Consider the following 13216-nt stretch of genomic DNA (forward strand, 5'->3'; position numbering starts at 1 on the left):
AATGTCTATTCTAATCCTCTGGCCATTTTAAAATTTGGTTACTTGTCTTTTTATTGTTGAGCTGTTAAGTATTCTTTATATATTCTGGATGCAAACTCCTTATCAGATATATGATTTGCAAATATTTTTTCCCATTATGTGGTTTTCTTTTTACTGTGTAGATGGTATCCTTTGAAGCACAAAAGTTTTGATTTTTATTTTTATGAAATCCAATTTATCTATTTTTTCTTTAGTCACTTATACTCTTTCAATGTCATGTCTAAGAAGGCTTTGTCTAACCAAAATCATGAAGATTTACTCTTGTGTTTTTTTCCTCTAAGTGTTTTATAGTTTTACTCTTATATTTGAGTTAGTTTTTTAGTATGGTATGAAGAAGGGGTCCAGTCTGTTCTTTTGTATGTGGAACCTAGATGTCCCAGCACCATTTTTGAAACTCATTGAGTTTTTATGAGTTTCAAAAAATTAATATCTGTAAAGCACTTAGAACAGTACCTGGGGATGCTAGCAGAACTGAGTGAACAGTAGTTATTATTATTCTAACATTTACTGTGCTAAATCATCATCATATGTCTACTTGTCCTTCTCTCTCAAGACCACCTTAATCTTTGTACCTACGTGCTTGGCCTAGCACCTGACAGACAGTACATGCTACATGCTGAATAGATTTTGTTGAATGCATGAATGATAAATAGGGCTTCTCTGCTGATGCAATCAGTGGGTAAAGCACAGGACAGATACCAATTTCAACACTGACATTCTGTGCTAACCTTGGGTCCGAACCAAAGGGCCTCTCAAACTTAGAACATGTCTGCCCTAGGGCATCTCCCCAGAGAGCATAGCACAGAACCCCTGGGTTCAGATCACCCTTGACACTAGAATCTCTTCAGCATGTTTATCATTCCCACGTTGCCCTCCCCACTTGTTTGTTTCCTTCTCCCCTTGTCCCTGAACATGAACTCAGGGAATGGAATCCCTCCCTAATATTTGTTTCAGCGAAATCTCCTCTGCTAGATCCTTTGGCTTTCAACCCCTAAAAGTTGAAGAGTGCAAGGCTTACACCCAGCACCTTAACTATTTCTGTCTACATTCTTTCCCCACATGATCTCATCTGGTTTAATGACTTTAAATACCATGTAAGTGCTGATGACTCCCAAACCTGTTATTCCAGCCGTAAATCTTCACTGAGATCCAGACTTATATTTCAATTGTCTCCTTCACGTCTCTTGTCAGATCTCTAACAGGCATCTCAAACTTAACATAAACATAACAGAGTTTCCCCACATCTCTCAGTCTTCCTCATCTGAGGAAGTAAATGGCTCCATAAAATTCTCCTGGTTGCTGATATAAAAAATTTAGGATTTGTCCTTGATTTCTTTCTCTCATCTTCATATCAAGCAAATTCTATTGGATCTGCCTTCAAAATATGCCAGCATCGTATGCCCATTCACCACCTCCCGCGCTTCCACTTGAAGACAAGCCCTCTGCTTGTACTCAGTTTAATGAAGTAGCCTCTGACTGCTCTCTTCCACTCCTGCCTCTTTCAATTCCATTCTTTACATAATAGCCAGAGGATCTGTTTGAAAACATAAATTAGATTATCCTACTCCTCTCTTTAAACCCCTCTAATGGTTTCAGTTACATTGGAATAATGTCCAAATTTCTTACCATGACCAGCAAGACTTTCTTTTTTTGATGTGGACCATTTTTAAAGTCTTTACTGAATTTGGTACAATATTGCTTTTGTTTTATGTTTTTTGGCCTCGAGACATGTGGGATCTTAGCTCCCTGACCAGGGATCAAACCCATACCCCACTGTGTTGGAAGACGAAGTCTTAACCACTGGACCGCCAGGGAAATCCTCAACAAGACTTTCTTGATCTTGTCCTTTAAGTAACAGGATGTTAAAGGTTGAAATTTCTACCAGGTGCAAAGATTTAATAATATGAGATTTCAAACTGAGTTGCCAGTTCACAATATGCAGGTGTTCAAAGGAAATGGACATAAACTTTTTATAACTCTTGAAACCCTTTGATAAAATAAGAGTTGAAACAGTAGAAGAGAGAGGATTTTGTGAGAAATAAATACTTAGAAAAAGCTACATTATGAGTCCCATTCCATATTCTACCAAGGAGGACTAGGAATGCCTCCCCCTCACCTCAAACCTGGTGGTGGTCAAGAGCTTCCATTGGGCCACTTGCAAAGCTTATAGGGTTATTTCTTCTGTTGGGAGGCACAGTGGACTAAGGTCTTTCTTCTGCCTGAGGGATTAAGAGAATGAGAGACAGACTGACTGGGTAACTTTGGGGTCAGAATCAGGAGAATGTGGCTGCATTAGGATTGTGGAGGCAGGGTTAGGGGCCAGCTGTGGGCCACAAGGGAGAGGGCATGTGTGTGAGGGTGTCTTGAGATCTGACTAACAGGGCTGTCCAGTGGAGTGTGGAAACTCCAGCAGCAACTATTTGGTGGTGAATGCCTAGGGACTGAGGAAGGAGTCCTGAGGGAGCACTCAAAATAGAAGTGCTTTTGTCCCATCACAGGGAACTGCAGAGAGAGGGCTCATTAGGGAACCTCCAGAGCCCTGAAAGTTCCCATGAGAAGGAGGGTCAGCATTAAACGTCTGCCAGGCCTGGGAAGTGCAAAGCCAGGTTACTTTGGTTGTAGCCCAAATAAGACCCTTCCTGCTCCTTTTCCAGTCTCCCTGTGTGTCAGCCAATCTCAGAAGGGTTGAAGCTGCAGTTATCTAGCTTTCATGTACTGAACTGAAATGTCCAATTTCTGGTTTGAGGCTGTTTTGTGACTTGAAGTGATCTTGGAACAACCTGTTTGACAAGAGTGAAAAGTGAGGTCATATGACATGCTGGAGTTCTTTATCTCTGGCTGGAGAAGTTTCCCTTGCTACATAAATTTGGAAGAAAAAGTAGAAAGGAATGAATAAAATTATGGTTTAATAGTATCATAAGTACAGCCAGTTACACATGGCGAAGGCTCTACTTGCTCAGCCCCTTAAGCCACGTTATCCCCTGAGAAAGCCTTCCCCAGCCTGCAAGTCTAAAGCAGCAACATTTTTTTCTCCACCTGTTCCTCAGCAATTTTACTCTTGTTTTTTCTTCAAAGCACTGAGGACAGTATGAAAGTATCTTGTTCAAGTGTTTGCTTATTGTCAGTTACGTTCCCCTGGATTATAAATTCCATAAAAGCAAGAATCCTTCCTCTTTGGCTCACTGCTATATCCCCACTGACTACAACAGGTGCCCTGTGTATATAAGTGCTCAATAAGTATTTTTTGAGTGAATGAATGAATGAATGAGTAAAAACTGTATAAGGAACATAGATATAAGAGTGAGAAAAATGCATATTTGCCCAACTTTAATGGGGTTTTTCTTTTTATTGCGGATTTTTATTTTCATACAATTATACATTCATGTGTGGTGGTAACAACTGTCACATTATTTGTATGACTAATTTTTTTAGTTGACTCTTTCATGACAAAGTCACATTATGAAAGGATACACACACATTAAAAAAGTTTTAAACAAACATGGAGGAAGGACAAATTTGAAGTATTAAACTGAAAACATTTGACTGTGGATGAACTTGAATATATTTTTATTCAAGAATATATTTTTACTTTTCAACATGGTCTCACAGGTATCTCTCATTAATGTTGCTGTTGGAGAACAGGACTCACATATTCCTAGTAAAGCTAAGATATCTCAGTGTGGTGGACAGACTCTAAGTTGGCCCCCCAGGACCCTCACCCCTGGTAAGTGCACCTTTGTGGAACCCCCTTCCTTTGAGTGTCCATGGGGACTGCAACTTGCTTCTATCCAGTAGAATATGGTAAAGGTGATAGGATGTCACTCCTTTGATTATGTTATGATAGCTAACCCGCATCTTTCTAGTCGACTCTCTCTTAGGGACTCTCTTTGCTGGCTTGAGCTGCCATGTTGAAACAGTCCACTTGGTAAAAACTCAGGGCGGCCACTAGGACCTGAGAGCAGCCTCCAACTGACACCCAGCAAGAAGCAGATACCCTCAGTTGCACAACCACAAAGAAATGAATTCTCTCATTGGAAACATAAACTCCATTTAAACCATTATCAATCATTAACACCTCAAGGTCCATGAAGGATTTAATAAGAGGTTTGGTAGAAAGGTGGACCAAAGTATCTGACCTTGAAAGGGACGACTGCTCATAGGTGCGGATGGATGCGTAACAGGAAAACTCAGCTGGAGATAGATTCCTCTAGCATCACTACTTTGCCTAGGTCTTGGCCATATGCATGTCTCCCTACACTTATTGCCTATATATTTAATGTCTCGAGAATGATCTGATGGGGAGAAGTGTGTTTGTAGGGCCCAAAGGTGGAATAATAAGGATGGAATTGTCAACAGAAATAATAAATAGTCTATCATAGGAGTTGAAAAGAATTTTATTTGAGCCAAACTGAGGACTATAGCCCAGGAGACACAGATTCAAGAAGCACTTAAATTATGTTCCTCTGGACTAAAAAATGGGGGAGGCTTTTATACAGGTAAAAGGAAAGTTACATAAATTGTTTGTCAAGAATTAGGATTGGAGCTGGCAAGTAAGTGTGACTGTTAAACAAAAATGGGTTGGGGTTTGAAATGGTTGCATAGTTGCAAGGGGAAACCTTGAGACCATAAGATTGCAGATGGCAGTTGTTGGCAGATACTGTTTTGAAAACAGCTGTTGATGTCCTTTGAGTTTGATATAGTTCAGAAAATTCAAGTTCTCAGCAACACAGGAACATTTTTTTTAACATCTTTATTGGAGTATAATTGCTTTGCAATGTTGTGTTAGTTTCTGCTGTATAACAAAGTGAATCAGCTGTACGTACACATATATCCCCATATCTCCTCCCTCTTGTGTCTCCCTCCCACCCTCCCTATCCCACCCCTCTAGGTGGTCAGAAAGCACAGAGCTGATCTCCCTGTGTTATGCGGCTGCTTCCCACTAGCTAGCTATTTTACATTTGGTAGTGTATATATATCAGTGCCACTCTCTCACTTCGTTCCAGCTTACGCTTCCCCCTCCCTGTGTCCTCAAGTCCATTCTCTACATCTGTGTCTTTATTCCTGTCCTGCCCCTAGGTTCTTCAGAACCATTTTTTAAATATTTTTTAATTTTTTTAGATTCCATATATATGCGTTAGCATATGGTATTTGTTTTTCTCTTTCTGACTTACTTCACTCTGTATGACAGACTCTAGGTCCATCCACTTCACTACAGGAACATGTTTGAAACCACATCCACGGTGGCCACCCAGCTCCATTTTGGATGCCTGAATCACAGTTTTTTTTTGTTTTTTTTTTTAATTTTTTTATTTATTATGTTTATTTTTGGCTGTGTTGGGTCTTCGTTTCTGTGCGAGGGCCCTCTCCAGTTGCGGCGAGTGGGGGCCACTCTTCATCGCAGTGCGCGGGCCTCTCACTATCGCGGCCTCTCTTGTTGCGGAGCAGAGGCTCCAGACGCTCAGGCTCAGTAGTTGTGGCTCACGGGCCCAGCCGCTCCGCGGCATGTGGGATCCTCCCAGACCAGGGCTCGAACCCGTGTCCCCTGGATTGGCAGGCAGATTCTCAACCACTGTGCCACCAGGGAAGCCCTGAATCACAGTTTTATATCTCGTCAGAACAAAGAACAAACATCAGACATGACGGGGGTACATTCCTTCAAGCTTTCAGAAGAGGAAGATTAGCACGTACACAGTGAGTCAGCGTGACCTTGGTACCTCAGAAGGGAACCTCATCTTTGAAGGAGTACTAGCATTGGCATCATCGGAGGGGGCAGGGCATTTATTTCTATCTTCAAAGTGGACATTCTAAACAATCTGGTAAATGCATTCTTTTTTTTTTTATAAATTTATTTATTTTTAATTTTTGGCTGTGTTGGATCTTTATTGCTGTGTGCGGGCTTTCTCTAGTTGCGGCGAGCGGGGGCTACTCCTTGTTGTGGTGCGCGGGCTTCTCATGGCGGTGGCTTCTCTTGTTGAGGAGCACGGGCTCTAGGCGCATGGGCTTCAGTAGTTGTGGTGTGCGGGCTTCAGTAGTTGTGGCTCGCAGGCTCTAGAGCGCAGGCTCAGTAGTTGTGGTGCACGGGCTTAGTTGCTCCGCAGCATGTGGGGTCTTCATGGACCAGGGCTCGAACCCATGTCCCCTGCATTGGCAGGCGGATTCTTAACCACTGCGCCACCAAGGAAGCCCACATTCTTTTAAAAAAATGGTTAAAGCAGATGTACCACACATGTCTGACAGGTCCACAATTCTTAACCACTGCGCCACCAAGGAAGCCCACATTCTTTTAAAAAAATGGTTAAAGCAGATGTACCACACATGTCTGACAGGTCCACGATTCTTAACCACTGCACCACCAAGGAAGCCCACATTCTTTTAAAAAAATGGTTAAAGCAGATGTACCACACGTGTCTGACAGGTCCTGAGACAGGTTGTTCTCGTTAGTATAAATTTCAAGCCAAATCATGTATAAGCCGGAATGACTTCCCCATAGCTCAGTACATGAAAATTTCCTGTGTCAGAACTCAGTCACAGACACCCTGAACAGCCCTCTTCACTGACACTAACCATGGTAGTGTACAGGCAAAACCCAAGAAGGCAAATCAGGGGTAGTCGGTAAGCCTAATGGTAAGTGAGCCCGTGGGAAATTTGCACCCTCACTGAGCTGAGCTCGCCTTCCTCTGTAGCCTGAGCGTCCTCCTCCTAAGTGAGCTCTGGCTCAGATGCAGAGCCTGAGCGTTCTTCTCATATCCCCAGGAGAGACTGAAAGAGGGACTGTGGACGGGGGTAGGCAGGAGGCCAGGCACCAAGGCACAGGGTGGTGACCGGAGGAGGGACCAGCCTGCACCCAGCATTCGCAGTCCTCTTCGTGCTGCTCTTTGTTCTGCTCTGTGTGCTGGGACTCCTGGCCAGTGGCTTCATTGTGCTGGTGCTGAGCAGAGAATGGGTGTGACCAGGGAGGCTGCTCCCCTCCAGCATGATCCTCTTTAGCTTGGGTGTCTCCTGCTTCTGCCTGCAGTGGGTTGGAATGGCAAACAACTTCTACTACTTCCTCCATCTGGTCGAGTACCGCGGGGGTCCTGCCTGGCAGTTCTTTGGTCTACGCTGAGACTTCCTGAACTCGTTCACCTTCTGGTTTGGCTCCTGGCTCAGCGACCTCTTCTTCATGAAGATTGCTAACTTCACCCACCCCACCTTCCTCTGGCTGAAGTACAGGTTCCCAGGGTTAGTGCCCTGGCTTCTGCTGGGCTCTCTCCTCATCTCCCTCATCATCACCCTGTTGTTCTTTTGGGGGAACCACGATTTGTATAAAGGTTTCCTTATTAGAAAATTTTCTGGTAACCTGACCTACAATCAGCGGAGCAGGAGGCTGGAAATTCACCATTTTCTACCCCTGAAACTGGTCACCCTTTCAATTCCTTGCTCTCTTTTTCTGGTCTCGATGGCTGTGTTGATGAACCCTCTGAGGAGACACATGTGGAGGATGCGGCACAGTGCCCACAGCCTGCAGGAGCCCAGCGCCCAGGCTCACACCAGAGCTCCGAAGTCACTCATCTCCTTCCTCGTTCTTTATGCTCTGTCCTTCATGTCCCTGATCATCGATGCTGCAGGGTTCTACTCCTCAGAAAGTGACTGGTACTGGCCATGGCAGATTTTAACCTACTCGTGCACATCCATCCATCCCTTTATCCTCATCCTCAGCAACCTCAGGCTTCGAGGGGTGTTCAGGCAGCTAATTTTGTTGGCCAGGGGCTTCTGGGTGGCCTAAGTGGCATGATCCCCTTACCCAAACCATGAGAAGAGACTCAAGTGAGGGTGACAAAGCTACAGTCCACTTACATGGAAACATCTTCACAGGCAGAAATCTACTGGATCGTGTCGTGGGGTTTCTCCTTTGGGAAGGAGAGGAGGGGAGTAAAATCTGGGAACTCTCTGGCACATGATTTCTTCCTGAGACACTATTAAAATGTGGCCCCAGGGGTCCCAGAGAGCCAGTGTTGTCCAGAAGTTCGGATTATAAAATACTGTGCTACTCTCTCTGTTTGTATCCACTCTGCTATGTGGAAGCCTTCGGTTAAAAAGTCTTGATTAACTGTACTGTCTTATCTCAACTGCCTACTGGGAAATTAAGAAAAACTGTGTCTATTACTGAACTAGGGTGTGGATGGGGAAGCAGAGACCTTCCTAAGGAGAATGTAATAGTCACTACGTGAGACCCAAGGGGCAGTAGTTGTGGTGGACAGTGGCCTGGGCTGTGAGGTTTAATAGCCCTTCTTTCTATGGAGATTCTTTTTCTCTCACCAAACTTAGATAATTTGATTTTAATTTGATTAAAACTACTAGAAGGTTTCTTTACACCACCCCATTTATTTTCTCTTTAATATTTCTGTTGTTGTGGTCTTGATTTTCTCTAAGTGGCAGCCAGACTTTTTCCATGTTTATTCTTCCTTTAGAATCACACGTTGTGATTTTTCTCCTTTTTCAGATTGTTTCAAACTTTTTCCTAATGTGAATGTCTCAGTCACATGTGAATTAAATAAACATGTACTTTTTGTTCTTAAAAAAAAAAAAGCAAGAATTTCACTTAGTTTGTGTTCAAAACTGTTTAACCTCTAATTTAAAAAAAAGAATAAGAATTAAATCTTATGTTTAAATATTGTCTTAAAACAGTTTGTTCCAATTACTGTGCAAAAGTTTTTAGAAATAATTTTGGAGAAAATTTTAATTAGAGTGGGGTGCCTCTAAGGCAGGCTTAAAAGTTTCTGCTAAAAGGTATCAATGTGCAAATTTCAGAGACTAACTTTCAGCTGGGTTCCTGATATTTTAATCTTCTCTCAGAGTAAAAATAATTTCCCTTCTGATTAGGGTATATGCTGCTGAGTGGTTGTACACTCATGAACTAAAATCTTTGGGCAAATTATTCTACATTTTTACTTTAAATATTTTTTTAATAGGTAATACGTTTGCATGGTTAAAAATTCAAAATATACTAAAGAGTATATATAAAAAATCTCTCTCCTACCTTCCCCTTCTGAGGCATTCTTATCATTTCATGTCTGTCCTTCTAGAGATATTTTATTCTATGACAAAAAGCCACTAATACTTAACTAACAAACCAGTCAACTAACTTACTTTATGTACTGCTATATTCCATATCAGTAGCTAACTAACCAATGGCCTTATTATCTATCTTTTCCCTGTGGCCTTCACACAAATGATTGTACAATATTCATGCTGCTCTACACCTTGCTGTTTCTGCTTAACAATACGTGTATCTTGGAGATTTACGCATGTGGACGCACATAGCTTTTCCTCACTTTTTTTAGGTGTACCACAGTTTTTAAACTTGTCACCTGTTTGTGGTCAGTTAAGTTGCTTCTTGTCTTTTGCTATTACAATAATAATGGTGCAATGTTGACTGTCTCTTCTACATATGTAATCTTGCACCTGTGCAAATTAACTATAGAATAAATTCCATGAAATGGAGTTACTGGGTCAAATGGCATGTGCATTTCTAATTTTGATAAGTGTTGCCCTCTATAGGTTTGGATTAATTTACTTTCCCACTAGCAATTTATGAGTATGCTGGTTTTCACACTTTTCATTTTTTGGCCAATCCGGTAAAAAGTGGCATATTAGTGTAGTTGTAATTTGCATGACTCTTATTTTGAGTAAGGTTTATCATTATTTTATATGTTTAGAGCCATTCGTGTTTATTTTCTGTGAACAGTCTATATCTCTGCTTAATTTTGGATTTGGATTTTGGCTTTTTTCTTATTGGTTTGTAAGAACTCTTTATATCTTAGAGAAATTAGCGCTTTATTTTTGATATGAGTGGCAAAACATTCCCCCACCCTCGGTGTTTTTATTTTAATTTTTCTTGATTCTAATATTAAATTTTTAAAGCTTCTTTATTTTGGAATAATTATAGACTCACAGGAAGTTGCAAAAATAGTACAGAGTCCTATGTACTGTTCAGCCAGTTTCTGCCAATGATGGCATCTTACATAGCTATAGTACAATATCGAAAATGTTAATGGTTCAGTTTTCACTAATTTTTTTAACCTGCATTCATGTGTGTATGTGATTCAATGCATTTTAACCCCATGTATAGGTTTGTGTAACCACAGTTAAGACACAAACCATTCCATCATCACAAAAGAACTCCTTCGTGCCGTGACTATGCATCTGTACCTGCCCCTCACCATACCCTTTGTGGTTTTTTTGTTTTGTTTTGTTTTTGTTTATGCTTCTTACTTTTATAATAGCGGCTTGTGCCACACAGAGTTTTTTTATCCAAAACAATTTTAGTAAATGTTGAGATTTTTGTCTCAGAAGGCATTCCTCACATTGATATTATAAAAAAACTGCCTTTTGGTTTCTTCTAGCACTTTTATGCTTTCATTTTTATATTTAAATATTTGACCACTATGGAATTTATTCTTATATAAATTATCACGTATAGATAAATTTTACTTTTTTTCCAGATTATTAGCTTGTTTCCCTAACACTATTTATTGCTCTTTTTCTTCACTAATTTAAAATGCTACCTTTTATCATTACTAAATTCCTGTATATATTGGTTTATTTCCAGACTTTCTATTATGTTTCACTGCCTTGGTGTACTCATGTGCCACCACCATGGCATTTTGACTATTTTAGGTTTATGATGTTTGAATAACTAGTACACTAGTCTTTCTTCATTAATCTTCTTTTTCAGAAATTTCTTGGCTATTATTTTTAAAATAATAGTGTCTGGTCTCAAACAAAAATTTCTTTTTTATTATATAATAAAGTTGATCCTGTTAAACATATAATTTACCATAAGGAGACATACACATCCACAATATTGAGTCTTCTATTCAAGAATATGGTATGCATTTCCATTTGTTCAAGATTTCTTTTATTACTTTCAGTAGTGTTTTAATTTTTTAAAATATAGATGATCTGCATTTTTTGTGATGTGAATTCCTAGGTATAGTTAACCCTTTATGCCTTAGTTTCCTGGTATATTAAATTTGGTAATAGTAACTGTCTTAGAATAATTGCGAAGATTGAAATGTGTAATATATGTGCATGACATATAAGTAGTACTCACCATAACTTGTTAATAGTATTATAGTAATGCATAGTTAATATTATTTTTTCAAATTATTTTCTGTGTCTGAGTCAGATGAAGAGAGTAGGGGAACCAGGGTGTGGCAAGGACTTTTCTAGCCACAAGGAAAGACCAGTTTTTCTTTTTCTTTCTCTGACTCTTGTTTTTTTCAATGTTTTGAATTGCCAAACAGGGCAAATATACTAAGTGTGACTGAGATAAAGAAAAACCACTTGTGGTGGATAAGAAATCACTGAGAAGGAAGTCTGATGCTAAAGAAGGATATTGGAAGTTCACTAGAGGGTGTGACTGAGAGAATAATTTACTTAAGTAGCATTTTGACATCAGCTGAGGGAAGTGAAAAAAGCTAGGAGTTGTTTTTTGTTTTGTTTTTTCCTTTGAAGAAATAAAGGGGAAAAGATGAAATTATGATAGGAATAATAAGAGTGTTACTAAACATTATGTAGCTATTATCTTTAAACTAAATTCTATATTGTATTTTGTAAGGTTGCTATGTTATGCTGTTATATTGAAGAAAGAAATGAAACCACTAAGAAAATGTATTAGAAATCAGATTAGATCAACGGGAAATCAGGTTGACTGTGGACACTGGACCACATGCTCTCTTTGGGCAGTATTTTTTAATGGTAAGTCCAATTCTATACCATCAGGGAAGCTTATCTAAAACCCCCATCTTATCAATCAGTGGCAAATATCACAGCTCTCTAGTAAAGGTTTTATAAAACACATTTTCTAAAATTTAAAAACACGTTAATACAAACCAATACATAAATCGGGACGTGTTAACCTTTTGTGGGGGCCACAGATTGTTTGAGAATGTATTCAGTTAGCAAATATTTTTTGAGTGCTTCCATGTAGACAACGCCCTGAGCTGGGGATAAAGTAGTATCACAGAAAAAGCTTCTACTGCCGTGGAATTTACAGCCTTGTGGGGAGTCAGGAATGAAGTGTCTAGTCATACAAGTGAGCATGTCGTTACAAACTGGGACAGGTGTGAGGACGGGAAAGCATGGAGGCCTGTGAGTTTGTGTAACAGGAGGACGAGGCAGAGAGCTGGGGTGGGGGAGGGCCACTAGCAGAAGGACTTCCTCAGGAAGTGATAAAAATTGGCTGAGATACCACTTTAGCACACAATTCCAGAGGGGTCATAGACCCAAACCTGTCAGTGAGCTCCAGGCTAATAACCCCTGCTCTCCAGTGGTGTTCCTGGTCTCGATTGTGTGAAGTAGAGAATGCTGTAGGGGAGATTTTGTTCTGGATGGAAGACATTGGATTTGTGCCTGAAGAGCAGGGACGTTCTGCAGTCAGGGAACCTCTGTCATGGGAATTCCCAGGTGTGCTCAGATCCATGTTGCGTCACACCTATTTGCTCCCTCCCTTGTCTCTAAGTGATTGTAAAATGCTCTCCTAATCTAGTTCCCATCTTGGACCCTGAGTTTTGTCTCCTGTGCTTCGTGCACTGATTTATTCTCCATGAAAAAAATAAATTTGAAGGCTTTCCCAGGCTAGTGCCTTGGTGAGACTCAGACTCATTTTGTGAACCTGTATTAGAAAAGCAAACTCCAAATCCCTCCCGACAGGGGTGGGACCTATCTAACCAGGGCGTTGCTGCTTGAGATATGACATAAGACAGAAAAACAGGGTCATTATCAGAGCTAACACTTAAAGAAAACACCAAGTAAGCTCTGCTTATTTTTTTTTTTTAAACATCTTTATTGGAGTATAATTGCTTTACAATGGCGTGTTAGTTTCTGCTTTATAACAAAGTGAATCAATTATACATATACATATGTTCCCATATCTCTTCCCTCTTGCGTCTCCTTTCCTTCTGCTTATTTTTGTTTGGTCTTCAGATGTTACTCAGATGGCACGGTTATCTTCTCAATTAAAAAAAAAGGAAAATAGAAGGTGCTTTATCTATAGTTATACCCTCTGTTCAATTCTCAATTTCAAGATCTGATCATTCATTTTTACTTCTAACATTTCCCTGTATTCTAAATAACTTCTGGTCTATATCCACTAGCTTCCCAATTCTTGGTCTTTCAACCTTACCTTAAACTC

General features: G+C 40.3%; 1 protein-coding gene across 1 annotated transcript; it reads left to right on the top strand.

Moving 5' to 3' along the window:
• Positions 1-5675: 5675 nt before the first annotated feature.
• On the top strand, positions 5676-7811 carry LOC309665827 (taste receptor type 2 member 41-like; the record flags this gene model as incomplete). Its single annotated transcript, XM_082472553.1, is given in 4 exon segments — positions 5676-5684; positions 6827-6985; positions 6989-7141; positions 7145-7811. Coding segments are annotated over 4 exon segments (981 nt in total). The 3' UTR covers positions 7805-7811.
• Between the last annotated feature and the right edge of the window lie 5405 nt (positions 7812-13216).

Source organism: Balaenoptera physalus, assembly GCF_965194825.1.
Source record: "Balaenoptera physalus genome assembly, chromosome: 8".
NCBI classification, from domain to species: Eukaryota; Metazoa; Chordata; class Mammalia; order Artiodactyla; family Balaenopteridae; genus Balaenoptera; species Balaenoptera physalus.